At 55.0% G+C, this 27096-nt stretch overlaps 5 protein-coding genes across 5 annotated transcripts; 3 read left to right on the top strand and 2 right to left on the bottom strand.

The window, feature by feature from the left end:
* Window positions 1-329: 329 nt before the first annotated feature.
* LOC34621652 (glycine, alanine and asparagine-rich protein) lies at window positions 330-4760 on the top strand. Its single transcript, XM_026336368.1, has 5 exons — window positions 330-512; window positions 722-764; window positions 2487-2802; window positions 2939-3168; window positions 4366-4760. Exons 1-5 carry the CDS (start codon window positions 330-332, stop codon window positions 4758-4760), a joined length of 1167 nt encoding a protein of 388 aa, XP_026192153.1.
* Window positions 4761-6613: 1853 nt separating this feature from the next.
* LOC34621651 (F-actin-capping protein subunit beta) lies at window positions 6614-12278 on the top strand. The gene is made up of 10 exons (XM_026336367.1): window positions 6614-6741; window positions 7497-7596; window positions 7778-7881; window positions 8287-8349; window positions 8834-8919; window positions 9255-9332; window positions 9578-9672; window positions 10076-10218; window positions 10326-10408; window positions 12151-12278. The coding sequence occupies exons 1-10, from the start codon at window positions 6614-6616 to the stop codon at window positions 12276-12278; spliced, it is 1008 nt and encodes a 335-aa protein (XP_026192152.1).
* Window positions 12279-12743: 465 nt separating this feature from the next.
* Window positions 12744-13597, bottom strand: LOC34621650. Its single transcript, XM_026336366.1, has 2 exons — window positions 13395-13597; window positions 12744-12927 (listed from the first exon to the last, which is right to left on the bottom strand). The coding sequence occupies exons 1-2, from the start codon at window positions 13595-13597 to the stop codon at window positions 12744-12746; spliced, it is 387 nt and encodes a 128-aa protein (XP_026192151.1).
* Window positions 13598-14726: 1129 nt separating this feature from the next.
* Window positions 14727-18277, top strand: LOC34622766. The gene is made up of 4 exons (XM_026336365.1): window positions 14727-15462; window positions 17752-17796; window positions 17847-17866; window positions 17960-18277. Exons 1-4 carry the CDS (start codon window positions 14727-14729, stop codon window positions 18275-18277), a joined length of 1119 nt encoding a protein of 372 aa, XP_026192150.1.
* Window positions 18278-19180: 903 nt separating this feature from the next.
* On the bottom strand, window positions 19181-23168 carry LOC113147086. The gene is made up of 5 exons (XM_026336364.1): window positions 23133-23168; window positions 22897-23031; window positions 22446-22698; window positions 20261-20289; window positions 19181-19273 (listed from the first exon to the last, which is right to left on the bottom strand). Exons 1-5 carry the CDS (start codon window positions 23166-23168, stop codon window positions 19181-19183), a joined length of 546 nt encoding a protein of 181 aa, XP_026192149.1.
* Between the last annotated feature and the right edge of the window lie 3928 nt (window positions 23169-27096).

Genomic DNA, 27096 nt, shown 5'->3' with positions numbered 1-27096 from the left:
CACGTTGGATGCTTTGGGGTGTATAGCCACCTCGATGAAGCCACAAAGACCAACAGATACCAACTTGCTGCAGAAGTCACGGTAAGTGTGGCGAAACGAAGCTCCATATCAATATAAATATTAATTTTAATATAAATAAATATAAATATGCATAAATATAAATATAAATATAAATATATATATATATATAAAGCCATCTCCTGAATAAGACTGCAGCACGCACGCGAGCGTTTTGCGGCCTGTTACCCGTCCCATGTTTCCTGTATGATGGAATTAAGGATTAATTTCACACTCCGGTATGCCGACGATGCGCGAGCTGACTACAGGCGATGTCTCTGTCAGCGCACTGGCAAGGGCACCCCCCGCCGCAAGCATCGGCAGCAGCAGTGACAGCAGCAGGCGCAGCGCTGCCAGCGGTCGATAAAGCCAGCGAGGCTGGTGACGGGGAGGGTGCCACAGCTCGTGCGCATGCTGCAGCACCTCCTCGCGCACTCACAAGTGCAGAGTCGACAGCAGCGACGACACTGACGGCAGCAGCAGTGACAGCAGCAGCGGCGCCGCTGCCTACATTCATAGTGCCTTTCCTGGGGGCCTATCGGTGGCTCTCGCGGAGGGGGGGTTGCGTCCACCTCGTGTTTGAGTTCATGGAAAGAGGTTCGCTCGGCGATCTGCTTCGCGCTGCCAAGGTCGTTGCCGCTGCATCAGCTGCAACTAAGGGGCAGCAGAGGCAGCAGCAGCAGCATCTGCTGCTGCTGCAGAGAGGCGCTGCGACGGGAGCCTCGCGATACCTCCACTGGAGCAGACGGAGCGAGAGCAGCAGCGCGAACAAGCGCATGCAAGCTGAGCGCATGCAAGCGCGAGACAAGCTCCATCCTCCCCATCACGGGAAAGAAGACGAAGGCTCAGCAACTTGCACCCGCTTGACGCACAGAAATCCACTTCCTCACAAGACGGAGGTTCCCCCAGGCAAGCCCTCCCCCCCCCGAAGGCGAAAGCTGCAGCATGCCGGCATCCCCGAATGCTTCCTGAAGCTCATCGCCTTTCAGGTGAGCGCTTCGCTTCTCACTTTCCAGGAGGGGGCTGCAGTGTCTGTGCGCAACAACAACCCTCTTGCCAACTTGCTAGCGGAGCGCATCCATCCCCCCACAACACCCCCTTCTCCCGAGTGTCTCCCTAGGCCGCCCGCGCAGAGCAAGCGAGCGATCCGCACAAACAGATCGACACAGAGATACAGACTCGGAGGCAGAGACACATAGATACAGCGAGAATTCAAAAACACCCTATCCACGCAGCTAGCCAAAAGGCATTTTCCAGCTGTATAGGGGAGGGCCACTCGGGCTCTAGCGTGCCATCAGAAAGCCTCTTTCTCGCGACTTTTTGCCAACAAACGCCACGACGTCGGTACTGCCGATCTCAACGCGAAACTTGAGATCACCACGCGCATGTGCGAGCAGGCACTAGACGGACTGTCGTTTCTTCACGAGCAGCGAGTTGTTCACAGAGACATAAAGCCACAGAATATACTCATCAGCGATCAAGGTAAGTTGCGCATGAATGCGCATGTATATCCACTCCAGACATGCCTCTCCCCACTTGAAGCCTTAAAAAACGCAGTCTGCCCATGAGTGCCTGATCCTCAAGGCTCGACGTGCTCCTGCTCCTCCTCCTGCTTTGAAACACCTCCCAATTGCTCTCTCTCCCAGAGCGTTTGCTGAACGTCTGATGTAGCGTCTTTTGGGTGGAGGAAGGGGAGCCTCTTCGTCCCTGTGCCTGCCCCTCTGTTGGCGTCTTTTGGTGCATGCCCCCAAAACGGCATCCCTTCATTACCCTCCTTCTGAAAATCCCTTAACGTATACATTTTTCGTCTACTAGCTCCACGGCTTTATTCGCATATTGAATCTATCAATGCTTTTATTTTCGTCTCACTTTACGTTCAAAATTTCTAGAACAATAAATACATATATACATACTTTTGAATGCCTTTTAGTAAACATACAGTGCTTTCCATGAATGTTGAATTATTTATTTTCTTCGTACTTTAAAAATCTCTTTCTCTGCCTGTTTATTTCTCTGTTTATTTCTCTTTCTTGCCAAAACATTTGCCTTGCAGGCTATGTGAAGCTCGCAGACTTGGGGGTTAGCCGTGCGCTTACTGGGGATATGGACGATCCTCTGACATACGTCGGAACCGAAATTTACATGTGCGTTTTGTGAAGAGCTGTGCATGCTGCTTTTTCTGCTTCTGCGAAAAGTCTGGTGCCTTGGCGCAGAGCTCCTGCATGCCTCCCTGCATGCCTCCCTTGCTGCTGCCTGGATCCTTTCTGCCGGCGTTGCTGCAGCAGTCACTTCCCCTTCCGTGTGGAGCTTCCTTGCCCACATTCGACGCTGTCGTTGCATGCGCAGGAGCCCAGAGCGCCTCTTCAATGCGGAGACGATTGCGCTTTCTTCGCCCTCCTCAGAGGGCAGCAAGAGCTCCTCGGGAGGAGGGAGACCTCACTCCACAGCGGCAGTCGCGGCGGCGGAAGACGTGTCTTACAAGGGGGATGTGTGGAGTCTGGGGGTTGCTCTTCTAGAGCTTGCTACGCTGTCTCACCCCTTCAAGGGTGGAACCCCCTGTGACGTTGCAGACGCGGCAGTTGCTGCCTCTCTCCAGCAGCGACTGCGCGGCGTCTACACCCCTGAGCTCAGGAGCTTCCTCTTCGCGTGTCTTCGCGTCTGCCCTAGGAAGCGGAAGTCGGCTAAAGAGCTGCTGGTTCACCCTTGGCTGCTGGAGCACATCGCTACTCCGAAGCAATTCATCAGGTCAGCTCTGCGCGACTGGGGGAGGTGTCTGCGTGGGGAGTCGCACACGAGTGGAGAGAGGGGTATCCGCTTAGGGCCTTTATGGGGAATAAGGCGCTCATTTCGTGGGAATAACTGGCTGCATTTGCGTCTCAAGGTGGCTAGACGCCTTGTACAAGGCGGCAGACGAGATCTTGGCGAGAGGCCTTTTGCGAGAGCAGCAACGGCGCGCAGATCTGGGAACCCCCTCGCAAGCGCCCTCCAAGCCAGCTGTCTCTGCGGCGGCAGCAGCTGCCGCCGCAGAGACAGCCGCAGCGGCTGCTGCCGCAGAGGCAGCAGCAGCCGCTGCAGTTGCCGCAGCAGCGGCGGCTCGCCGTGTGCCTGCTCGCGCGACTACCCAGCGGCAGCCACAGCAAGGGCCCTTCCGCCCTCTGAGACTGCCCCACAGGCTTGCCTGCGTCGGCTTCCAAGAGCCGCCTCCTGAAGCTGCCTCCGGAGAAGGAGGCGAATGCAGCTCCTCCCCCCCCAGCGGCTGCTTCGTCAGCACGCGAAGCAGCAACACCAGCACCAAGCTGCCCTCACCCTGCAGCCGCTGCATCGCCGTCGAAGGCTCCTTCGAGCTGCCGCAGCCTCCAGCAGCAGTGCGCGCACCTGCAAGTCCAGCTGCTGCAGAGAGTCTTCGCTACCCCTCCTTGGCAGTCTCTTGCGCCTCGCCGCCTTGCCGACCCTTCGGCTGCATGCAGCAGCAGCAGCTGGAGGGCATGCGCCTTCTGAACGGCTGCGAACCGCCGGAAGGGCGCTTCGCGCCTCCCCACGCAGCCTGGGGAGAGCCGTGCGCGCCGTCTCCCTGTCTCCACGCCTCCAAGGGGCCTCAGGGGGGCTGTCTCTACAGAGGGGGGCCCCCCTCTGTAGAGACCATCCCCTGCAACACGGGGGCGGCAGACGTGCAGGGCTGCGAGGCAGCGATACAGGAGCAGCAGCAGCAGCAGCTGCTGCTGCCCCCCCTTCTCCAGGGAGGGTGTTGCGGCATTAGTTCTGTAGTGCTAACGGCTGCGACTCCCGCCTCCGCGAAACGACTTGGCGAGAGACGCAGCAGGCTCGAGAGCCACCAAGCAGACACGGCAGCTACCAGGAGAGAGCTCCTTTCGGGAGCGCCGTGCCGCTCAGCCCAAACCGGGGAGTGCCGCTGCCCCTCGAAGCCTCTTAGCAGAGCAGCTTCTTCTGCAGGCATGCGGAGAACTAGCAGCTGCAGCAGCGTCACTCTACCGCGGCTTTCGCTGGCGCAGTTCCAGCCGCTGCCACGTCTAGTGCCGCACACCTCCCCACGCGCACGCTCTAGTGAGTGCAGTGTGGCTTCCAAGACTCTCGATAAGGGGCCCCCCCCCCCGCCTGTGGCGCAAGGGGCCCCTCCTGTGATAGGGGCCTGCGCGACCACGACCACCTCGAGCACCCCCCTGTCTCCGGCATGCACCTGCGGCACCGCAAAACTCACCTAGCAGTACCAGTTCCTCGTAGAGCGCCCTTCCCCGCTCTGTGCTGCTGCCACGATGCTGCCCACGGGGACCCTCCGCATCTCCTGAGAAGAGAATTTCCAGCCTGTCGCTGCAGGGGGCCCCCCGAAAGCACGAAGCAGCGCATCCGATCCGTCGAGCTCAGTTCGCCGGACGATCTGCTGCAGCAACTACAGCGCCACCGAGGAACTTGCACAGGCTCTGGGGAAGCCTACCCCTCGCGGGAAAGGCCTCTTGAGCCTCTCGACGAGATCCAAAAGAAGGCCCTCTGTTGGAGATAAACCTTTGAATAAAGCCCCTCCAAAGGGCAGGTGCAAACACCTTCCAGAAACTGTACTCCAAACAGAAACTGCTTTGTCGCGCGTGTGCCTAGAGGCCTTTGTTCAAAGGCCTCTAGGAAACACACACATTGCCTCTCCACCGCCGCTGGACCGACATAAACACGGACCTTTAACTGAAGGCCTCTAATTTTTTTTGGCTTATGGGCGCATAAATCAACATATGTGTGTACTTATACATACTATGTATCTATATATACTATGTATCTATGTATGCTACGTATCTATGTGTCTACACACATTATCTGTCTCTTTTCATCTAGATATGTCATCATAGATCTATGCACACATTAAGCGTCAAAAGCAGGAACTTTACGGCTGCCCGAAAGCATCTTTTCGGACAGCTGCCAGGAGCATCCTTGAAAATCAGTATTTTGGTAGAAGGTGCGTTTGGACAGAAATCCTATTGTCGTCATAAAGCCATGTTTCTTTCTCCGCAATACCAATTTTTACGAGATCTCGAGAGCTGGAACCGTAGACGCACGCAGTGCTGCACACTTGTAACGGTGCAAAATCGGAGCTGAACGCACGCCTCCGTACAGCAGCGGCGGGGCATAAGTGGTTTTCATCTCTTGCCACGGCTTCATCTACTCAAAAAGGCCTTCACAATCGCCAAAAACAAGTACCGGGGGATCAATGCCTCCACAATGAGACATGCTGCAGAGGCTGCTGCTGAAGGTACCCGTGGGTAAATGAGCATCCGGCGAGGTCAGAGTGGGTTGTGCAAGAGAGCGAGCTAGGTGCTGGTTTCAAGACGCTTCAGATTATTGCATCAAGACTGGACGTGCAACAAGATTGCGAGAAGGCAAAAAAAAGCGGCTTTTTGCGCAGTGCACTGCGCTTCAGATGGCTGTGATTCGTGGTAACCAGCAGACACCCTCCCGTTGGGCGCTGATGAGTCCCCTGGCCCCCGGGGGCCCCTCTGCCTTCCCTACAGTGCAGGAGTAAACTTTCTATTAGTCATCCTACCCTTTGCTGCCTCCTTTTACCCGCATTCTCGCTCACAAGGACGCTTTCCTTCGTGTGTGCGACGCGACGGCCCTTCCACTTTGGTGCATTTTTTAACGCAACGCGCCCCCCCTCGTCGATTGATCGTACAGAGCACGATTCCCCCGAAGGCACTTTCCCTTCAGCAGGAACTGCATTCTACATGCGACGTATCCAGATGCGTATGCGCATGCGGCTCACTGTACAACTACCCCAGCTCGTCAAATTTAGATGGAGATCCTTCTATCGAGAGGGTGGCGTGGCATCTAGTTGCCTCTGTGTGCTTGCGAATGCGCGCATTCAGTGGCGTTCCTCACTGCGCAGTCAGCGTGCAACGTAAAATCTGCTACTACCCGTACGTAGGCAGCTGTGTCTGTTTTCACGTCCACGAGCCTACGCAGAAAGGAACTAAGAGAATGGGTGTCCTCGCATAGGGACGCTGTCTACGTGTTGTGCAGCTTTTTCCAGAAGATACCACTGACGCGGCGAAGCACTTCTGTCCTGTGAGGGGTGTTGAGGAGGTCCCTCTCTCTCTGCACGTATGCGGCAGCGGTATCCTCGAGGAAACTCGAGACTGTGGAATTCAGGCACTGAAATGGAGATACAAAACACTGAAAGCAGCAGTTTTGTTCATGCGTTTCAATGATTGCAGGCACCGGTGTCTCGCAGTGCAGTAGACGAGCGCTGCCGAATGGCGAGCGGCGCTTCTGCTCGAGGGCACACATGCCTTCTCGCCTCGGGGCAAGATGCGCTTCCAGCCCTACATAGGCCCATTGTGTGCGTGAATATATGCATGTAAACGTTTTAAATGGCTTCAATCGGACGAATTGCTTGACCGAAAGACTGAAGGCATGCGTTTTTCTAGCCGTGTTGCGCATGCGCTGCCTCCGGAAAGTCTCTTGGCTGTCGTGTCAATCGGCAAGTTACGCTCGGCAGGGAGGTGTACGCACACTTCGCAACATTAAAAACTCCGCTTTCTGCCTAATCCTAAGGGAGATGAGCGGCTATTCAGGGCAGCAGAAAGAAGCGGCAGACCTTGCCGCCTGCCTGGTACGCACAAGTCCGCTCTCGAGAATCAACGAAAGCATTGCGCACGCCAGTAAGAGAGCCGAGGCTCTTGAGCCGTAAATCTTTGAGAAATAACACGCCTTATTAAGGGGTTGCACTGTGTGTGCTGCCTCCCGCGAAACGTGCGGCGCCACATAGCGATTGCTGCAGGTTCAACAGCCGGAGATGCAGCGTGTCTAGGGCAGCAGCAGCCGCAACAGCCACAGCAACTCCAGCAGCGAATGCAGCAGCAGCGACGGGAGCACATTGCCCGCATCCGTTTCATCAGCAGCACCGACAGCATCTCTCGCACCATCGGGAGGCGCAAGTAAACCTCAGCGCCATTAGCCGCGGGAGACATGCATGGGCTCCATCTCAACACCCACATGGCAATTGAGCGCTTGCAGCATCATCTTCAACAGTAGTAGTAGCAAGAGTAGAAGTAGCAGCATCAGCATTTGCATCTTTAACATCAGCATGAGCATCAGCATTTGCATCTTTAACATCAGCATGAGCATCAGCACTTGCATCCTTAACATCAGCATGAGCATCAGCATTTGCATCCTTAACATCAGCACCGACACCACCATTTGCTTCATCAGCAGCAGTATCAAAACCAGCAGCAGCACAGTGTTGATTGCCCACTACTGCGCCATACAGTTGGCTAGAAAGTTGATTAGCCGCGCTGTTTCTTGGCAACACAGGACTGACACACGTCTATTTTGTGCAGGAAAAGGCGCACAGGACGCGCATATGCGTAGAGCTTTTAGCGACGGGCATGCGTTCTTAGAGGGCTTCATCCGGAGAAAAAAAGAATCTCTGTCTTGATGAGTTGTGTGCTGTTCCTTCTTGCAGCGGCTCTCTGCCCTGCAGTCGAGAATCTGCTCAAGGAGAAGTATCAGGGTTTGCCGGAGCTGATCATTGATCCGGAGGTGTGCATAATAAGCCTCCGCTGCCCTTTGCCGCTCTGCATGCACGCATGCATGCATGCACCGATTCATCTCCCCTCCCCCCCCGCAGCTGTGTGCACCCCGCGGCTTCAAGTGCGCCAAGCCTCCTGGGGGTGGTTCCTGATGAGAATGCCTCGCTGTGCGAGCAGCCTGCCTCTCTCAGGTGGGAAAGTATTTCATCGCGACGCCGTTCAACAAGCTGAAAGCTAGCTTTCGCAGTCCTTGGACAGATGCGTGGCTTCCGCCCATACCCGAGGCTGCGAAGCCGTGAGCTGGGCAGTCGAGAGCGCAGTCGCAACCAGCTAGCCAGTCGAGCTGCACGGCTAGCTAAGCGGGCTGGCTGCTGCGTGCCTGAAGAGCGAGGGGCTGGTGCTCGAGAGATCAGGCAACAATTGCGTGCCTCCCTCTTTGAAGGAGGGAGGTATTCAACTGCCTGATCTCTCGAAGCATCATCCCAGGAAGGCGGTTTTTCGCTTGCGCGTGCAGTCAACCTGACGGGGGAACGACAGTGAGCAGCCGCCCTCCCCCTCCCCCGCACTGCCTGGCGGCGGGGGGAGGGGGGGGAGAGCGCTGCTCACTGTCGTAGTGAAAAGTCTCGCAGTGCACGTGACTATTTGAAACTCCCCCTTCGCCAAACGCCGCTTGCTGCGGGAACGGGCTGCATGTCTGCAGGGCTCCTCACTTGCGCCAGCTAGAGGCGCAGTTCAATGCGGCTTACGACGCTTACAGAGACGCGTGAGCAGCCTCCACAGAGCAGGAAGTGTGAAGAGCTATTGCGCCACACGCATTCAGTCTCCAAATTTCAGAGATACAAGGGGGGGGCATGCCGTCTGTGTGCTTAGGTGTGTGTTTATGTGTGTGTTTATGTGTGTGTTTATGTGTTTATGTGTGTGTATGTGTTTATGTGTGTGTATGTGTGTGTGTGTATGTGTGTATGTGTGTGTGTTTATGTGTGTGTGTGTGTATGTGTGTTTATGTGTGTGTGTGTTTATGTGTGTGTGTTTATGTGTTTATGTGTGTGTGTGTTTGTGTGTATATATATATGTATGTATGTTTATGTACGTGTAATTACATCTATTTACATGTATGCATACATGTATGTTTGTATGTGTAACTTTATACATGTGTGTATGTGCGTGTATTTATATATATATATATATGTATACATCTATGTCATTGTATTTCTACACATGTACGTATGTATCTCTGTCCTCCACAGGCATTACGGCAGCGGCGTATCATCGGTGTATGTATGGCCGCTTCAGAATCACGATGGCTTTGCTGCTGCCTTCCTGCTTCTCAAAGGTGTGTGTTATTTTAGGTTCGGGAGACGCTTGAAGGGGCCCCTTGAGTTGCGCAAGGAGTAGGAGATGCTACGGGGGGCAGACGAGGGGGAAGGCGGGGGGAGTCTCTTGTTGGTTTGGTGGTTTGGTGGTTAGGGGTAGCGGGGAGAGAGGGGAAAACTTTGTTTTTTCTTCGCTTCGGGACGCACCTTCTTTGTGCTCACCCCGCAGGCTGGTAGGAAGAAGCCTAGAATTTAGGGTGTTTACTGCAATTTTAAGGTTGTGCTGCTGCTGCTGTGTTGGCGTATATATACATATATATATGTATGTATATATATATGTATATGTGGAGTTCAGAGGTTGCCGTGGATGAAGCTGTGCGCCCTCTTTGCTTCTTTTCACATCGTCTTGAAGTGACACTAACGGCTACTAATGGTGGGCTTTTCAAAGTGGTGGGCTGCACGTTTGAAGTGCTGTCGCTTTTGCGCCGACCACATGTACAATATCGCCATCTCATTGTCTCTCTCTCTCCCTCTCTCTCTCTGAATCTCGACAGGATCGTCTAAAAGGAGCAGCTAAAAGGAGGTTCTTTTGCGCGTGTAATACACGGTGACAGTACCTGTACGAGGAAGAGAGTTGCCTCCCTCGTTGTTGCGTTTGCGCGTCCTCTCTGCCTGCAGCGCATTATCGCGCCTCTTCGCATCTCCTGCTGCTCGTTCCCTGTGAAGGAGACGCTTCTCTCAAGGGAGGCGTCTCTACCCTCCTTTCCCGTAGCGTGAGAAAGATGTAACTAGGTGCTGCATGTGCTGCGGCTGCTGCGAGGGGGTACTTCATTGCAAAGTTGCAGCAGCTGCTAAAGGGGGGGAGATCGCGTCTGCGTTTGCTCCACCCAAGCGCAGGGTGCCTCATAGCTGCTTCTTTCTGTGCTAGACAGAGAGATAAATAGATAGAGAGATAGAGATAGAGAGAGAGAGATAGAGATAAAGACAGAGAGAAACAGAGACAGAGATATATATATATATATATACATAGAGAGAGACTGCTCTGCACTTCGTCGCCTTTTGTTTCCTGCGTGCAGAAGCTTTTAGCAGCTGGACTTGCGCTTGCTGTCTCTTTCTAGTCTTGCGAATCTGCCGCCACTGCACGCGGCATCGCGGCTGTTTCTGATGTTGCTTCAGGTAGAGCAGACTCAGAAGGTGCAGGATGCGAGAGCAGCAGCTACCGCAGGATCGGGAGCACCCATGGGGCCCCAGCACCTGGCGGTAGGGGGCCCCCTTATTGAGAGAAACGAAGCGGCACTGCTGGATGCTGCTGGCGAGACGTTCTTTCCGAAGACTGCCCAGGTGGGCTCAAGGCTGCAGACTCCACCTGCACTCCTGCCTATCGTTGTGGCGACTGCTCTTGACCCTGCCTTTACGCGTGAAAAAGGCGTGCATGCTGTAGCGAGGCTGCTGCTGCGGCTGGTGCGGCAGACTATCCGAGACTTACGTTCTTCGCAAGAGCCAAACCAGGTAAATACGCCTTCCGCCGGAGGCAGCAACAGAAAATCCTTTAGACCTCATGATGGCCTCTTTCCGCGTGCCTGCTTATTCCCTCCTCCATGTGCAAGTGTTATCCTCTGCCAGCCCCCCGTCCCTTCGCTGAGAGACGCTGGGAGACATGCATGCGCATAGGTGGAGCCGCTTGAGGGGAGCGTTTTCTCGCGATGATACCCCAAAGTTGCTGCGAAGTCATGTTTGGCCTCCTGAATTCCTTGTTGCTGACCACTCTGAAGGGGGGAGGGGGAAACACCCATCTCGTGCCTGTAGTCGGTGCTGCAGTGGCGCTAGCGCCTCCCTCCTGTGCCCTCTTCTGTGCCTCTCTCAGGACGTAGCGGCCCTTATCAAGGAGCTTGCGGCTTCCCGTGCGCTTGCTGCTCCGAACGTTCTCTCCTCAAGCTCCGAGGTTTAGTTGGTAAATGTCGCTGCGAAGCGTAGTAGTTGGAAGGGGGAGGGAGGAAGGGAGGGAGGGTGCTCTGACAGCTACTCTCTCAGGCCCATGCCGACACCTCCACATGCAGCAGCCACACCAACCTTTGCACGCACAATCACAGAAGCGCCGGCTGCGCAGCAATTGCTAACGAGCTGCTGCTCCAACTGGAGCGCTTGCAGCGGCTTCTACATGGGCATAAAGTGCCAGCGCAGCCTGTAGTTCTACTGGGCTGCTATGCTGTAGTGTAGGTCGACAGCCAGGCACACCTAGGGTCAGTCGAATTTGAGGCAAGCAGCAGTTAGTTCTGCTAGGGGGAAATGCTACTGCTTCTGCTGCTGCTGCTGTTGCTGCTGTACCAGTAGCACCCCTCCAATGCCGCCTCACCGGTTTAGGGTGTCGCAGATGAGGAGACAGCAGCATCGGGGGTCAAGAGACTTAAATAAGCTGCAAGAGCGCTGTGGGGGGAGACAGTCCCCTTTTCCGCAGCTGCCTCTCCGGATTCCTAGGACCTCAAAGGCTCTGCTGTCGATGGCTAGCGTCTTCGTCGCCGTTTTCCTGCAGCTGTAATGACGCAAGCAACGGCAAAACGGCTACGACATATGTGGCCTCTGCGCTTGGCCTAGTTTTCGAAAGCTTCATCAGAGACTCCTGCTGCCACGCGGAGTTGCCGTGAGCGCGATTTCGCAGTGCTCGCACGCCAGCACAAGCAGCAACGCAGAAACACGCTGCCCTGGTAGAACTTCTTGCAGCAGGGATGTAAACAGTGGGGGCAGTCGAGGGGAAGGGTAGCGGGAAGGGGGGATTAGGGGGGTAAAAGCCTCCAGTGAATGACGACTTCCTGGGAATCTCATTCCCCTACCTCACGAGCTTCTTGTACAAGGCTGTGGCGACAGACAGATAGGGCTGCACAGGCAGCACCCCACCGCGCACTCGTTAGTATGAGACGCAGCGGAGGCGTGTTATTATGTGCTTTTCCGGTAGAGATACACACTTACTTTCACGTTATCTTCATGCTGGTTCAAAGCCCCCCCTGAAAAAAGCGCGCATCACGGTAGAGTCGTGCAGGTTACGCGTCCCCTTTGCTTCTGCTGCCGGTACACGCCGTGCAGCTGACGGTGTCTATCAACGGGTGTGCAATTCGATTACACTGAGAACCTCGCTCCTTTTGTGAGATGCTCTTTTAGTCTATGTGTGTCTGTATGTCTGTGTATGTATGTGTGTGTGTGTCTGTATGTCGACGTGTATGTATGTGTATGTATGTCTGTCAAACGGTTCTCTGCAGATGAAAATTTGGGGGATAAACGGGCATGGCGAGCCACGACGTGTGCGAGAGACTTTCTTTGTGGGGGGGTGGGGCCCTGTGGATGTGCTGTGCCTTTACCAAGGACGAGAACCGAAAAAATCCTGTAAAAAAGCTCCTGCGTGATCTCAGGGGGCAGGGCACTGGTATTGCTGCTAGGCGTCTCCATGTCTTCTGCTGGTGGCAGCAGAGAAGCCCTTAGGGCGTCCGTTATAAAGATATCTGCAGGCACATTTGCAAGCAGTACGTGTTGTCGCTGCAGACAAGCGCATGCATCGGTGCTCCCTGCCCCCCTTTTGTTTGCTGGCAAGCGCATAGGTAACCCTTTCAAAACCAACCGACAGAAGATTTCACTCGCACCGTCCCGGGAGTAAGGAAGGCGTCCGCATATGCTACCGTCTTCCTTGATGGCACCGACACGGAGTGCTGCTTCGAAGAGCGGCTCGGCTGAGGTGGATGTACACTGCAGTTCGCTCCACTGCATGGAATCTGAGGCGGAAGAGCTGCCTGTACAGCCCAACAGCAGAAGCACCCTGCGACGAGGCCTTTTTGCAGTGCTTTATGCCCTTGGATATTTACGATTCTTCTGCCGCTGCATGCATGTGGCCTTTCTCACTGAATGCTTCCAGCCCCTTTTCGGCAGCGAACGCTTGGAACGCTGGCGAGAGGAATAGCTGAGAAATGAGAGCTGCTGCTGCAGTCCCCTTGGGGGGATAACAGCAAAAGAAGCAGCCAACAGAGAGGCTGTCAAAGAGGCCCCTGTGTCCACATGTAGCATGAAAGGCGAAAACGCCGCGCACAGCATCTCGAGGAATCGCCTCTGTCTAAAGCGCCGTAGAACGCGCGGGCTGGCTGGCTCGCAGACGCTTTCGCTTTTGCCTGCTTTCACGCCTTAGATCTGCATATGTGTGTATATGCATGTAGATATAGCGTATATGAAAGCCCGCAGGCTATATATGTCTCCCTGAGGGACTTTTTGTGCGGCTTGCGGTGTTAACGTGTCACGTGTGTGTGTGTGTGTATGTATGTGTGTGTGTGTGTGTGTGTGTGTGTGTGTGTGTATGTATGTGTGTGTGTGTTTGTGTGTGTGTATGTATATGTTTTTTTGAGAGGGGCTCCAACCCCCGCCTTCTCCTGGCGACGCCCCCTGGACACTTTGCCTATCAGCAAATCTGCCACGGGGAAAAGACGCTTGCGCAATTAGCGGTGCCTATTGCCACACGTACCACTTCCTTAAGGCCTCTGCAACCGTGCCGTCAAACAAGGCAGCCTCCTCACCGGCGAGGCGGACAAAGGCCTCACACGTCTCTGTGGGGTTTTCTGCGGGGATGGCTCTTGTCGCTTCTGCTGAACCTACGCGCTCAGCAGGAAGGACCGTTGGGGGTCCCTCCTCGCGGCGTTCTTCGGGAGGCCTCCCAACGCTCTCCATTGTGGGCAGTCGAAAGAGACAGAGTGCAGCAGCAACTGTGGGTGGGTGTGTGTGTGTGTGCAGCGAGGGGATGAGGGACGCGTTCGGTGTATCGACGCTTCTGAGTAAACCAGTCAAAGTGCGGTCGCCTTTCTTTAAGGGGTCCAACGGGCAGGAAGTGCTGCCCACCCCAGTCCTCTAGAGCTCCTGCTCTTGCTACAAACACGCACACTTCTCTAGACGTGAACGTGGCCAAAGGGTGGCCCTATGTGTCGCTTCTGCAATGCCTGCACTTCACTGGTCTTAAGAGTCACCACCACGCACCCGTCCTAACGCGCGCTAGGCCCCGCTCCTCCCTAATCCCCGCTTCGTTCCCGCAAAAAGCGCGAGCATCCTGTTTCTGCGACTTAATTAATAATTTTGGAAGCAGTTTTCACGGCACCCGCAGCAGCAGAGCCCTCCGTTACCCCCCCTTGCAGCCCCCCTCTCGCCTCGTGTTGAATTCTCTGGCGAGCGAGCCGGGGCGGCAGCGGCAGCAGATGCAGTAGCGAATGCCGCAGCAGCAGCAGATCCTCCGTTTTCTCCGCAAACTCGTATTGTGTTGGGACTCTGAAATACATTTTCTTGACGCTGCATGCATGCATGCACACCCGAGAACCCTCCCTTGCGCGGCAAGCACGGTGGCGCTCCGGGCAGGCCGGCGATTTCTCTTCGAGGCTTCTAGGGGAGGTGTGTGTGTGTGTTCTTTCAATGTTTTGTTGCTAGAATCCAAGTTTTTCTGCCTCTTCGCGCGTATTGCCGGGTCAAGCCAAACTGAACGCAGCAGCTGCTGGCGCTTCCCAGCCGCAGTCAGGGCCTCCCTTCAGGCGCATCCTCGGATTTAGAAGGCTTCATCGGCAACTTCCACCGTTGCGTTTTTTAAGGAAAAGAGACTAGGAAGACGCGTCAGCCCTCCTTCTCCCCCGCTTTCCCCCGCTCATCGTTCTGGCCTGGAAGCAGCGCCTCCCTTCCCGCGTATCTGTACAGCTTCCCATAGCTGCTCGGCACGGGCACACCCGCCACACATCCCACCCCTCCCCCCCTACACTCTGCTGCATTTTGCGCCGCCTCCTTCCTTATTCGTCGCATTCTCCGAGACACCCCGATCCTGATGTCGCGTCTGGACCCTACGGCCCCTCCCCTCGGCGCTTCTAAAGCCGCTCCCCTCGGCGCTTCTAAAGCCGCTCCCCTCGGCGCTTCTAAAGCCGCTCCTCTCGGTGCTTCTAAAGCCGCTCCTCTCGGCGCTTCTAAAGCCGCTCCTCTCGGCGTGTTGACTGCGTCGAAGAAATCCCCTGCTGATGGGAGAGGCGCTTCACGCGCTCAAACAGGGGCCTCTAAAGCGCGGGGGGGGGGCCCCTCTGGAAACGGGGGCTCTTCAGCGACCTCCCGCCTGCGATCGCACACCGTCGAACTGGAGGCGATTTTTCGCTGCATCGACAAGGATAAGGACGGCCGTGTGTCACTCGCAGACATGACTGCCTTCATGAACGAGACGCTGAAGCAAGACAAGTCTGAGGCAGACATCCTCTGTCTGCTAGCCGAGGTGGCTGGCGTTGGATCTCCAGATGTGGTGCGCGATGCGAAGGGAGCGCCTCTTTTGTCTTTTCCCTCCTTCCTAGCCTTCATTGAGCGCCAGATATCGAGCCCCCCCAGCGAAGCGCTGGCTCCAGTCTTCGCGTATCTAGACAGCGACAAGGACGGCCGTGTCACTGCCGCCGATTTAAACGCCTTCAGTTCGAATGTCGGCTTGCGTCTGGGCGAAGATGGAGCCTCGCAGCTGCTTCGCTCCGCAGGGGGAACCTCAGACTCGGTAGACTTCGAACTATTCTGCTCAGTCGTTTCCAAGTGCCTCCCCAGCTAGGCTCGGCGGAAGCGGCTTCCTAACGGCCAGCCGCGCAGAAGTTTCAAAGGCAGCGCAGGGAGGCGCCGCGCATGCGTCAGTTTCTTAGGGAAAGTCGCGAGCAGTGTGCTACCTTGGGGGGCTGCCTCTCTCTCGCCCGCCTCCCTCTGCTGGTGTCTACGATGGATGGATGGCGACTTTCGTCTCTCGACAGTGCACACCCGCGGCAGCCACGCTGCGGAGACTACAGCGGCCGCTTCTTCTAGCAAGGCTTCTCCCTCCTCCCACGACGAACGCAGCGGCGAGTCTTGTTGACTGCCTCCCGCCGAGGCAGACCCCGCCAAGCTACACACGCGCACAGCTCTTTTTTCGTAAACGCCTCCTTTCTCTTCTTTTGTAAACGCCTTCTTTCTCTTTTTTTTTTGCACCAGGCGTCCCCCGCTCTCGAAGTCTCTTGGTGGTGCAGCTAAAAATCCCACGCGAACGCCTCTCCCTCCCTCCTTTTTATCCTCTTTCTCTTTTCTCCCGTCTCTCTCTGCTCCTCCTCCCTACAGAGCCCGTCATGGATGTCGTGAAACGTCCCTTGTCTTAAACAGGTCTACTCACTTGCCGCCATGCGCGTAGAGTTGCATTCTAAATATCCTCCTCTCTCCCTCCAGCGTAGTCTGAATTTGCTGCATGCAGCTACGGCTGACGCACCCGTTCTAGCAGTGTCAGAAGGGGCTAAAAAGCTGCCTCAAGGCGGAGAAGGGGCATCGGTAACAGGCACGAGCAAAACGTGCCTCGTGCTGCCTGGTAGTAGTAGTACCAAGCCCTCTGCCTAGTTTATAAAAACTCTTCTAAAGCGGATTCAGTGGCCCTTTTCTAAAAGGCGCACTTGAGCGACAGCGAGAGAGGCTTTTACACGTCTGCTCGCGAGAGGCACACACCAACCCTGGCGAAAGAAAACTTTCTCCCCTAAGAAGAACACTCACTCAGGGGCCTCTCTGCTGCTTGGAGAGGAGGCGAGAGGCTCTCGCAGACGCACACAGGATGACCTCTAGGGCAGTGGAGAATCGCATAATTGGCACTTCCTCCGTGATGGGTTGTTCGCGTACGTACACTGCAGGCATGCAACTGCAGCGCACCCGCAAACACAAGCGCAACTCCTCTACGATGCCTCGTTTCCTCTACCGCTGCTGGAGGTGTGGATGTGGGGTATTGTTGCCCGATTTCCGTGCGTAGTATGAACAGACACAGGAAAACATACACGTAGACACACACACATACACATAGACACGCACACATACACACAGAGATAGGAAAACATACACATAGACACACACACACACATACACAGAGATAGGAAAACATGCACATAGACACACACACATACACACAGAGATAGGAAAACATACACATAGACACACACAGAGAGAGAGAGAGATAAAGAGTAATATATATATTTTTATAAACGCACCTGTGTTGCTGCTGCTGCTGCCCCTGGTGGTCTTGGGGGATTTGACGTCGGCGAGAGTAAGGGGCTTCCGCTGCTGCTGCTGCTGCTGTGTTTTTTGAGGATTTGAACTCCGATTGTTTGCATCCTGCAGGGCAGGAAACGCCTCTTGGTGCTCTCTTGCGCCGCTACTCCTAAAGCCTTGAGTATTGCCGCCAAGGGCTCTTGGGTTGCTGCTGTTACTCTCACGGCTGTCGCTGTTGTTGGGACTGGCAAGGCTGTTGCTGTTGCTGACGCCGGTGATATCCAAGGGCGAATTGCAGACAGCACACCGAGTGCGTCCCCGAGGATTGCAGAAAGTACACGCGCTGCAAGTCAGTCCTGTGCAAACAAACACCTTGCACACTTTGCGGCAGCGCCTCAAAAGCTCGCAGCAGCGAGGCATTAGGCAGCAGTATTAGGAGCAATAATAGTAGTAATAATAATAGTAATAGTAGTAGCACTAATAATAATAGTAGTAGTAAAAGTAGTAGCAGTAATAATAATAGGAGTAGCAGTAATAATGATAGCAGTGGCAGTAATAATAATAGTAGTAATAACAATGGGAGTAGCAGTAATAGTAATAGGAGTAGCAGTAGCAAAAAAGCACCAAGAATGCCAGCAGATTGGAGGAGGCATCCACGTAAAGAGCCAGGATCTTACTTTGCGACGCAATGCCATCTTTCTTAAGGCCCCAATTCTGCTGCTGCTGCTGCTGTTGCTGCTGTTTTTGTCTGCGCTGCTGCTGCGGTAGAGAAGGGAAGTGCTCCTCACTGATCGAAGCGGGTGGGATGTGTGCAGTAGCCGACTGTCGGGCAGCAGCAGCAGCAGCAGCAGCAGCAGTAGCAGTAGCAGCAGCAGCAGCAGGTTCGGGGGTCTTCCTTTCTACCGACACTCGACTCCACCCGCTCACATAGCTGCTGCTGCTGCTGCTGCTGCTGCTATTGGTGCTGCTGCTAGGCGGCAGTGAGGGGAAGTCTTCTGCCGCGTTGAACCCTCGGCGAGATTTGTGTTGCCTTCAAGAACGCAGGGGCAGCACCAACACCAACACGTTTTGGAAAGCCTCCGCAGCACCTCCCAAAAGAGGCAAAAAGAAAAACAAAGCGTCGTAGTGGTCACACTCAGCAGCAGGGAGAAAGAACCGCTGTGGGGATCCCATAAGACGCAAGGAGCAGCGCCAACAGCAGCCGCAGGAAGTACAAACAAAGAGATAAAGACTCACCAAATAGGATTGACTGCAGCAGTTTGCAGTGGCCGTTGCTCTATCCTCACACGTGGCTCTAAGGCTGGGAAAGCCTGCAGCAAATCTGCAGCAGCAACAACAATAACAACAAATCCGGCACATTAAAGCACTCGCACACGTACATAAATATAAATATGTATACATATATATATAAATGTGTATACCTATGTATATACATAGGTATACAGCCTCCTAAAAAGTACTAGCTCATTATTGACGCCAAGCAACAGGCACGTTACAGTGCAGACCAACGTTTACCACCAACCGCAGAAGCAGCAAGTAGCAGCAAGAAGCAGCAAGAAGCAGCAAGAAACAGCAAGAAGCGGCAAGAAGCAGCAAGAAACAGCAAGAAGCAGCAAGGAGCAGCAAGGAGCAGCAAGAAACAGCAAGAAACAGCAAGAAGCGGCAAGAAGCAGCAAGAAACAGCAAGAAGCAGCCAGAAGCAGCAAGTAGTAGCAAGAAACAGCAAGTAGCAGCAAGAAGGAATTACCGGCGTGTGGAAGACGAGTTGAGCATGCATCCGTATAGAGGCTCAGGAGAGTTATATCCTTTTCTGTTGCTACAGACAGCACGCTGCAGCAGCGCTGCAGCCAGTCAGCGATGGCGGAAGAAGCTGCGCTCTCCGCCCCCCCCACGCCACGGCGAGCGCAGTAAAAGGCAGGTCTGCAAAAACACACTTTTCTGCTCTCCAAGCACTGAGCCGCCAGCAGAAGCGTTCTTTGACGCGTCTGTAGCTACGAAGAAGAAGCGATGCATGCAGGCGTCATGTGAGAAGACAAAGCCGGGAAGAATAGCCTCCACAAAGGTTGGTCAAGCCAGCTAGCTAGCTAAACTCGCTAGCTAGCTAAACTCGCTAGCTAGCTACAAACGACGCCCCTAAAGACGCGGGCGGCAGAGAGTCGCATGCAGCAGCAGGCACGAACCCTAGAGCTTGACAGTCTTCCAAGAATTTTGTATTTGTGACGAAGGGGGAGAGGTCGCGTGCCAGCAACGACAGCTGCTGCATCTCTAGCTGCGAGGCGCAAAATCGGCAACAGCAGCATTCGCAGCCCAACTAATTGCATGCACTGTAGCGAAGGCAGCCACATCGGCGCGCGCAGCCTGCGGCAGAAACAGCGGCAGTGAATCTCTCTTACACGTGAGCGTCCAGCAACTAGCTGCGCAATGGCATCGCCAGTGCATGCGGCATCGAGCTCCAGCTCCTGCGGCTGCTGCTGCTCATGCTGCTGCTGCTGCTGTCGCTGTTCAGACTGCACTCCCCAAACATTTCCTGTCTCAAGGCGCTTCTGCCTGAGGCGCTGCGTGTGCTGCTGCAGCAGTTTCCCCTTTTTCACCTTCTGCTGCTGCTGCTGCCCATGCTGCTGCTTGGCAAGACCCCCCTCCCCTTGCTGCTGCGACTGGATGTGCCGCAAAAGGAAGCTCAGTGCCTCGAGAAAGGAAGTGGCAGCCGTGAAGGGCAAGTCGCAGACAGCTAGATCGCCGAGCAGCTCCTTGTGAGGCTGCGCTGACGCTGATGCAGCGGGAGAACAAACTGGAAGCGCAGGAGGCATGGTCGGAGTACAGACAGCAGAGCCGATGCCTAGGACGCCTCCAAGCGATAGCTGGCTACCAAGCTGCTCTGGCAAGCACCCCTGCTCGCCTTCCTTCCCCGCTTGCTCCTCCTGCTGCATGCGAACTGCGAGGCGCTGCAACGCCTCCGCGAGCAGCAAGCGCTTCGAAGAGTTGGACGCCCCCAAGGAGAGACACAGCAGCAGCAAGCCTTGCGGTGTCTCTGGAAGCGTTGTCTTCGCAGACTGCACAACGTTGCGGAGAAGCAACATGTCACCCTTCCCACTGCTCATGCTGCTGGCGCTGCTGGAGCAGGAAGTGCCAAAGAGGATGCAGACACTGTGAGCCACAAAATCTTCAAACAGTTTTTCGCGCTGCTGCTTTAGAAGGGCCTTAGCTCTAGATCCTTGAAGAAGTTGTTGTTGCTGGTGCTGTTGTTGGTGCTGTTGTTGGTGCTGTTGTTGGTGCTGTTGCTGTTGCTGTTGCTGTTGTTGCAGCATCTGATCGGCTGCTGTGAGCGCAGCAGCAATGCTGCGCAGCTGCTGCTGCTGCTGCTGCTGCAGCAGGTGCTGCATCAGATCCGAGTACAGGCGAGATATGCGCTTGCTGTCTTCGTCTGGAAGCAACAGTACTGTGAGGGCAGCAGTGCGACCTGCAGCTGCCACTACGGCTGCAGCTTCCCGCTGCTGAGACAGCAGGGGCAGCGCGTCTCGCAGCTGCTGCAGAGCAGCACAAGAAGGAAGAATGCTGCTGCACGTTGCAGCAGCACCTGGAGGAACACAGCTGAGAAAAGCCTCCTGATTGCTCAGAGCAGCCGAATACTCCTGGACTGGCGTTGAAATTGTTGCATCAGCAGTGGCAATCGCTTCTTCTCTGGGGGAGGGCAATGCCGCATCCCTCGAATTCTCGCTAGCGACAAATACGAAAGACTCTGTGTTGCTGCTGCTGTGCAGCTGCTCTTGTTGCAGCTGCTCTTGTTGCTGCTGCTGCGCGTGGTGTGCAGGATCTGAAGGTGCTCCTGCTACCCTGGCTGCTCCTGCCCTTCCCCCTCCTCCTCGCGCCCCTTCTGCTGTTTCGCAGAAGACTCCACGAGACGACAGTCCTGGAGGCAAGCGGAAGCCGCCATCGCTGTTGCTGCTGTCGCATGCACCGCGGGTAAGCGCCTCGCGCTCTTGTTCCTGCCACTTATCCGGATCTGCAGCGGCTGTTTCAGCTGCTGAAACAGCGGCTGTTTCAGCTGGTGCTGCCCCCGACGTCGGTGTTTCTCCTGAAGTTCTTGCGGGAGCGCTACCGCTGCTCCTGCTGGGGAGGCTTGTCGTAATTGCTGCAATGCTCGCTCGTCCAGCGGCGTGCGCTTCAGCAGACGCAGGAGCTCCCCGATGAGACCTTCGCTGGCGAAGATAGCTGATGAGCAGCCTCCGGTAAGCCGCATAGTCGGCTCTCAAGGCTAGTGCCACTGGGCCTGCACTGCTGCCAAATGTGTTGCCAGTGCTCGCCGGAGAAACTTGCTGGGGTCCCCTACCCCGACTCGCCTCAGCTGCAGCGGAAATCGCTCTGCTGCTGCTGCTTGGTCGGCTGTTGCCGCCGTGGACGGCAGCAATGTGCATGTGCAAATCCGTGAGATTCCGATACACCGTAAGCGGACAGAGGTCTCTATGAGGACACGGATAGTGTTCCTGCGTGTAATGATGCTGCAGCTCTTCGATCTGACCAAACACCTGCAGACAGCGCAGCAACAGCAAGTGCAGAGCGTTTTGCAGCGGCGTCCGGGCCATAAGCTCCGCAGCAGCAATAGAACAGCTTCACAATCATCATCATCATTATGAGCTCAATCATCATAATTATAATCATTATCATCATTATCAGCTTAATCATCATAATTATAATCATTATCATCATTATCAGCTTAATCATCAGAATTATAATCATCATCATCATTATCAGCTTAATCATCATAATTATTATCATTATCATCATTATCAGCTTAATCATCATAATTATTATCATTATCATCATTATCAGCTTAATCATCATCATCAACATCAGCAGCATAGTCATCATCAGCATAATAATCATCACCAGCATGATCATCATCAGCATAATCATCATCATCATCATAATCATCATCATCAACATCAGCATCATCGTCATCAGCATAATCATCATCAGCATAATCAGCACTATTAATTGCAACAGCAAATGCAGTGACCACGTCTTACAGGCACGATTTCTGCAGAAGGAGGCGCCTCTGATGCCCCCGCGTCAGCAGCCGCCGCTGCAGCGGCCATCGCGCGATGGTACTCCTGTTCACAGAGAGGGCAGGAGAAGTGACAGTCTCTGAAGTGCAGCAGCAACGCGTCTCCGTCAACTGTGCGTTCCTGACAGACGCTGCACTTGGGGTGTACAGACACCCCAGCAGTAGCGGCAGCAGCGGGACTTGAATTCTTGAGGCCCCGCGTTTGCTGCTGCATGTGCAGCTTATAAAGGGGGCGCGGCAGCAACTGCTGCTGCACCAGGAGCTGCTCGCTGCGACCCAAAAGACAGACACTGCAGAGCTCCAGGGCATGTTGCTTGCTGAGGTGTACAGACAGCTGAGGCACCGACAAAAAGACATGCGGCTCGTCCAGAGGCCCCGTAAATAGGAGCGTCTCATCACTGTTGTTCTCGTTCCTGTTGTTGTTGCTGCTGCTGCCTCTAGCGCTTCTAGCAAGGGCCTCCAGAGGGCGTCGCTTCGCCTCCGCAGCCGCAGCGATTGCGAGATTCATTTCTTCTTGCTGCTTCGTAAGATCCGCGGCAAAGACATACGAAAACAGCCAGCTGTCTCGGCACGGTTGTTGCCAGCAGCGCAGCTGCAGCAGCGCCTCGCAATGCCTGCGAACGGCTGCAGAAGAAAAGGCAAGGCCTACCTCGGGGGCAAGGAGGTGGGGGGGAAGTTTCAAGGAAGCAGCCGCTGCATACACTGGGGGATTGAGCAGCGCCTCGAGAGGCGGCTCAACGGAAAGCCGCTCACGCGCCTCACCGGTAAAAAGCAGCAGCAACAACGGCGTGTTGCAAAAGCAGAATGGGCAGTGCCGTGAACGTCGAGGACCCAGCCGCAGCCGCACGGCGCACATCCAGCAGCAGAAGTGGCTGCAGCAGCCTACGGCGAGACAGGGTGTTTCCTCGCAGCAAACCACGCATTCCAGAACAGGATAAGGCGGCTGAGACTGCGTTTGGGGGGAGGGGCACCCCCCAATGGAGGCACCTGCCGTGACAGCCCCCTCTACAAATACTCGGCATGCGTCGATGGTGACGATGTCGCTGGCCTCCTGCTGTTGCTGTTGCCGACGATGAGGATGTTGTTGCTGATGAGGATGCTGCTGTTGCTGCTGCTGCTGCTGATGATGCTGGTGCGAAGTAGGTCTTCTAGCACCTCTGTGACGGGCACTCCCTCGAGTCGTGCTGCCATCGGCATGCGCTGCATGCGGAGTTTCTGCCTGAGCTTCTTGAGCACGCGAGGAGGCTGCTAGTCCTCGGGGGGGGCCCCCAGCGCAGTGGGCAGGGCCCTCCCGAGAGCCGCGCCCTCTCCCGCGCCTGTGGGGGCCCCCCCGGGGGGGCCCCCCCCTGTGGCCGCCCCCCCGGGGGGGGCCCCCCCTATCCGCGTTTTCGCCGGTTGCTGCAGACATTGCGAGCCGCTCGTGCCTCTGCATCTGGTGGATGGAGGCCCTCTGTAGATTTGGGGTGTGGCCTTCCCACGAGGCCGCTCCCCTCCCGCGAGCAAGCGGGGATTGCCTGCGCGCTGGAGCGTGGAAAAGGGGTCCAGACAGCCACACACTCTGTGAAGAAAGCAGCATCCGACTCTGTCGCTAGCTGGAATGAGCAGACGGCTGCGCCGTTTCCTGGCTGCTGCGGGTCGGTCGGTCTGCAGGCAAGCAAGCCGCAGAGGTGGTGCCCCCTGCTGTTGCATGCGCGAGTGCTACCTTGCTTGCTAGCAGCAGGCGGGTACGGAGCGTCTTTGACACCCACCCTGACTACCTCGTTTCTATGAAATTCGCTGTATTTTTTCGCGCGTTCCGAATTTACTGCACCAGCGGCAGCGCCTGCGTTGCAGCCAGGAGGTCAAGGGGCAGCAGCCGCATGACCAAGTGATCTGATGAGCAGGAGCCGTCGCTGCTGCTGCTGCTGCGGAGGTTATTATTTTAGCGGCTAAGACAGTGCTTTACGGCAGCGATAAAGTAGATAGAGGGTGCTTTCCTTGCTTTGGAGACGCCAAGCGGCTGAAGGGAGGCCTCCGAATGCGGCGCCGCCTGCACCATGCATGTCGGACGACTCCCCTTCCAAGTGCTCGCATGGGGGAAGACGGAGCTGCAGCACTTCTTGCGGCTGCATGCAGCCCGTTTTAGCAGCAGCAGCAACAGCAGTGGCACTAGGGTGGTGTTGCCGTGCAAGCTGCCCCCCGGCCTGAAAGTGTCGGAGCATCAACTGAAGCCGCAGCCTCCACCAAGATCTTCTGCAGCACCATCCACGGCAGCGACAGCTAAGGCGAACCGCTTCAAAGTCGCACAGGAGCGGAAAAAGCGCGCCAAGCATACGCATGGCCAGAACGTCACGTATTAAGGCCCCTTTTGCTTTTCTAGAGGCGGCAACGCTGCCCGGCATAAAACGGCATTACTCGAGAATCGGTGCAACAAATAATTGCTGACGGAGATTGCTGCTTTTGTCATTACAGCCGCAGCAGCTGTAAGGCCGCAAAAGGTGACTCTGTCCCGAATGCTGTTGTCTCCGCAGAGGAAAGCACATCGCTGCAGCTAGCAGACTAGCAACAGCACTCTGTGGCGTCGAGCAGAAGTCGTCCGGCTGCAGCGCCTCGTACGAAAGCCGTGTCGCTTTTTGCTGCTTTTTTCTCCTAGCGGCTTTTTGCCGTCTTTGTCAGCCGCACAGAAAAACGGCCTCTTGCGCCAAAGCCAGAAAAAGGCGCCCAGCCAGGGAATACGCCCCAATCCGCGGTTCTTACGTTAGCCTTTTTGCTTCTGCGGGCAACAACTAAAGATTCCTCTCGGTATCTTTGGCGTGTGGGCTGCGGTAGATTGATGGCCATGTGCAGTATGCTATCGCCAAGTCTGAGAACAATGCTCTGTAAGTCTCCACGGTTTGCCGAAGTCGCCAGTCCCTCCTGGCAAGCCTCTCCGCCTTCCTACTCCTCGACAAAATGCTGTAAATAAAGGCGCAAGGGGGGTCTTCCTTCATGCCCCCATTTTTCCGTATTCGCAGTGTGCGGGCCGAGCTAGCCAACATGCATGCGTCGTTTCTGGTATACATTCGTATCACGGCTACTGCGCCGCCAGTCAGCTCAGAGCTTTGCTCCTTAGGTGTAGCTCATAGAACACCAATTCTGCGCGACGCGAAATGCGGGCAGCTAGCCACGCCGAAGAAGTGGGACAGAAGTGCAAGCGAGAGGCAGCACGGGCAGCCAGACAACGAGATCAAGCGATCCTACGAAAGCGCACCGAGATGCTCTGCGAATGGCACTCACAGAGCGTTAAAAGCATGTCAGACACGTGCACGCACCAGCCGCAGGGGGGCACGGTGTTGAACGCGGCGCTGCCTGCGACTGTTGCGACGTCTCGAGGCTATCCAGTACGTGCTCAGGAAGATTTCATAGAGGCATTACGGTGTAGGGATTTAGAGGCAGATTCAGCTCCAGCAGGGTATAGGCAGCTTGGAGGCTGCGTCTCGTCATCCCTCGTGACGCAACCTTTGCTTCATCATGGGCGCATACGTAAATGGCTGCGAGTGCTCAACTGCTTTGGGGATCCCCCTAGGGAGTCGAACCAGGCATCAAAAAACACATACCGTGACGCACTTGCACAATGCAAAAGCCGCGCCCAGCCAGAGATCGCCTCTAACGAGCAAGTGTCGACGGCTCCTGCAACGCTTATTTCAAGGTCTCTAAACATGTCGGGGCCTAAATCTGCAATGTCTGGTCAAACCCGTAATACGGTATAGCGAGCTGAGGCACTTGTGAACAGTTTTTACTTCACCAATCACAGTTGTTAATTTAATAGTAAAGAATTGACTACTTGGATTGCCTAGTCGCACGACTTACTTACTGCAGAGTACTGGTAGCTCGATACAAGAAATCGCAGGGTGGTTTGCGTGCGCGCTAGGTGCTACGTCCAGTTATTTGTCAAGTGAGACGAGTGCTCTTGGGATGCACCTGCTCGCACGCTGGCTGTCTTTCTCCCCTCGTCGAGAACTCTGAGGGGTGTGTGCAGGGTCAGGCGACGGTTTTACTGAGAATCTATCAAGAACTCCGTATTTTTGCGTTGAGTCTGTCAAGAGTCTTCTTACGGAGGCCATAGATGGAGCACTTCATCTGGTTGCACTGCATGGCTCAGAGCATGTGTTGTTGCTCATCCACCGGCTGTGGATGCAGTGTGATGTAAAGTTGCCCTAGAACACTTTCCCGTTTTCCATCGAGGTGTTCAGCTCTTGAATTATTTGTTTATGTTTAGAAACAGGATTGGGGAAAGACCCTCTGGCGTTGTAGGTAGGTGCTGGCACAACGCCTTTTTGCGGCGGCAAGGCCGGCTTGCAAGCTGCTGTAAACGCAGTGGCTCCACAACTGGTAGAAAGGCATGATTTTTCAGCTCATAGAATGTTTCATGGGTGCGTTGATGAGGTTACTCCGGCAAGAGAAGTGTGAAGCCCGCTGGAATGGGCAAGTAATAGTATATTTCATCAGCAGGTTGAAGCTGTACCTCACTCTGTGGCCACACAAAAAGGACATAATAATATCCCCCACGATGTGTTTATTAGATGGGTAAACCTATAAGGTAGTAGCTCTTTAATGTAAATTTTCTGCCTGCAAGTATTACTACAGTACCTGGTCGTCATTCGTCCTGAAATCGGTCTATGCTAAGATCATCTCCACAGCACACTTTAACCGAATCGAGAAAGCCTTGGCAGTAGAATCTATCCATAAATCTGTGTATCGGAATATATGATGCCTCGGTCTGCGAAAAGCCACGACGTAGACCAGCAAAAATGCTTTGTCAATGGTTTACGTCATATCTGCCTGTGCTCTCACATCAAGTGATTGCACGATGGGCAACAGCTACGCAATCCAAAAGCCGAGCTATGGAATTTACACAATATAGAGACGCCTCGAACTTTCAGAGCTAATGATCGCAATTCCGGCGTCTTTGGCTGTGCAAAAAAGCGAAGCTCGGATTTATTGTAGAGCCTTTGATGTCGAGGCTGTATCGCTTGGCTCTGATCTGCAGTCTGAAGAGGACGAGGAAAGACTGCTGGAAGGCATTCATGCACTTCAGCAGCCACAGACAGCCCGCCAATAACGTTCCTTCCACTATTGTGGAAGATGGGGTCATGAAATC

Source organism: Cyclospora cayetanensis, unplaced genomic scaffold, assembly GCF_002999335.1.
Source record: "Cyclospora cayetanensis isolate NF1_C8 unplaced genomic scaffold, CcayRef3 CcayRef3_contig_123, whole genome shotgun sequence".
Taxonomy (NCBI): Eukaryota; Apicomplexa; class Conoidasida; order Eucoccidiorida; family Eimeriidae; genus Cyclospora; species Cyclospora cayetanensis.
The sequence above is the reverse complement of the archived record's forward strand: the minus strand, read 5'-3'. Positions and strand labels throughout refer to the sequence as shown.

Bases quoted from the DNA above. Each gene is read 5' to 3' on its own strand.
- LOC34621652 (XM_026336368.1), top strand. From the start codon at position 330: ATGTCTCTGTCAGCGCACTGGCAAGGGCACCCCCCGCCGCAAGCATCG. The intron at 513-721 runs GCAGCGACGACA...AACTAAGGGGCA, and splicing joins TCACAAGTGCAGAGTCGACA to GCAGAGGCAGCAGCAGCAGC. The intron at 2,803-2,938 runs GTCAGCTCTGCG...TTGCGTCTCAAG, and splicing joins ACTCCGAAGCAATTCATCAG to GTGGCTAGACGCCTTGTACA.
- LOC34621651 (XM_026336367.1), top strand. From the start codon at position 6,614: ATGAGCGGCTATTCAGGGCAGCAGAAAGAAGCGGCAGACCTTGCCGCC. The intron at 7,597-7,777 runs GTGTGCATAATA...TGCCTCTCTCAG, and splicing joins AGCTGATCATTGATCCGGAG to GTGGGAAAGTATTTCATCGC. The intron at 10,409-12,150 runs GTAAATACGCCT...GGTTCTCTGCAG, and splicing joins CTTCGCAAGAGCCAAACCAG to ATGAAAATTTGGGGGATAAA.
- LOC34621650 (XM_026336366.1), bottom strand. From the start codon at position 13,597: ATGGAGAGCGTTGGGAGGCCTCCCGAAGAACGCCGCGAGGAGGGACCC. The intron at 12,928-13,394 runs GTACGTGTGGCA...ATGTGGACACAG, and splicing joins GCAGAGGCCTTAAGGAAGTG to GGGCCTCTTTGACAGCCTCT.
- LOC34622766 (XM_026336365.1), top strand. From the start codon at position 14,727: ATGTCGCGTCTGGACCCTACGGCCCCTCCCCTCGGCGCTTCTAAAGCC. The intron at 15,463-17,751 runs GCCTCCCCAGCT...GTCGGGCAGCAG, and splicing joins CTGCTCAGTCGTTTCCAAGT to CAGCAGCAGCAGCAGCAGCA. The intron at 17,797-17,846 runs GTTCGGGGGTCT...CCGCTCACATAG, and splicing joins AGTAGCAGCAGCAGCAGCAG to CTGCTGCTGCTGCTGCTGCT.
- LOC113147086 (XM_026336364.1), bottom strand. From the start codon at position 23,168: ATGGCAGCACGACTCGAGGGAGTGCCCGTCACAGAG. The intron at 22,699-22,896 runs GTGGTTTGCTGC...CCGCCTCTCGAG, and splicing joins CTTATCCTGTTCTGGAATGC to GCGCTGCTCAATCCCCCAGT. The intron at 20,290-22,445 runs GCCCTCTGGAGG...GATCTGATGCAG, and splicing joins GGCTGCGGAGGCGAAGCGAC to CACCTGCTGCAGCAGCAGCA.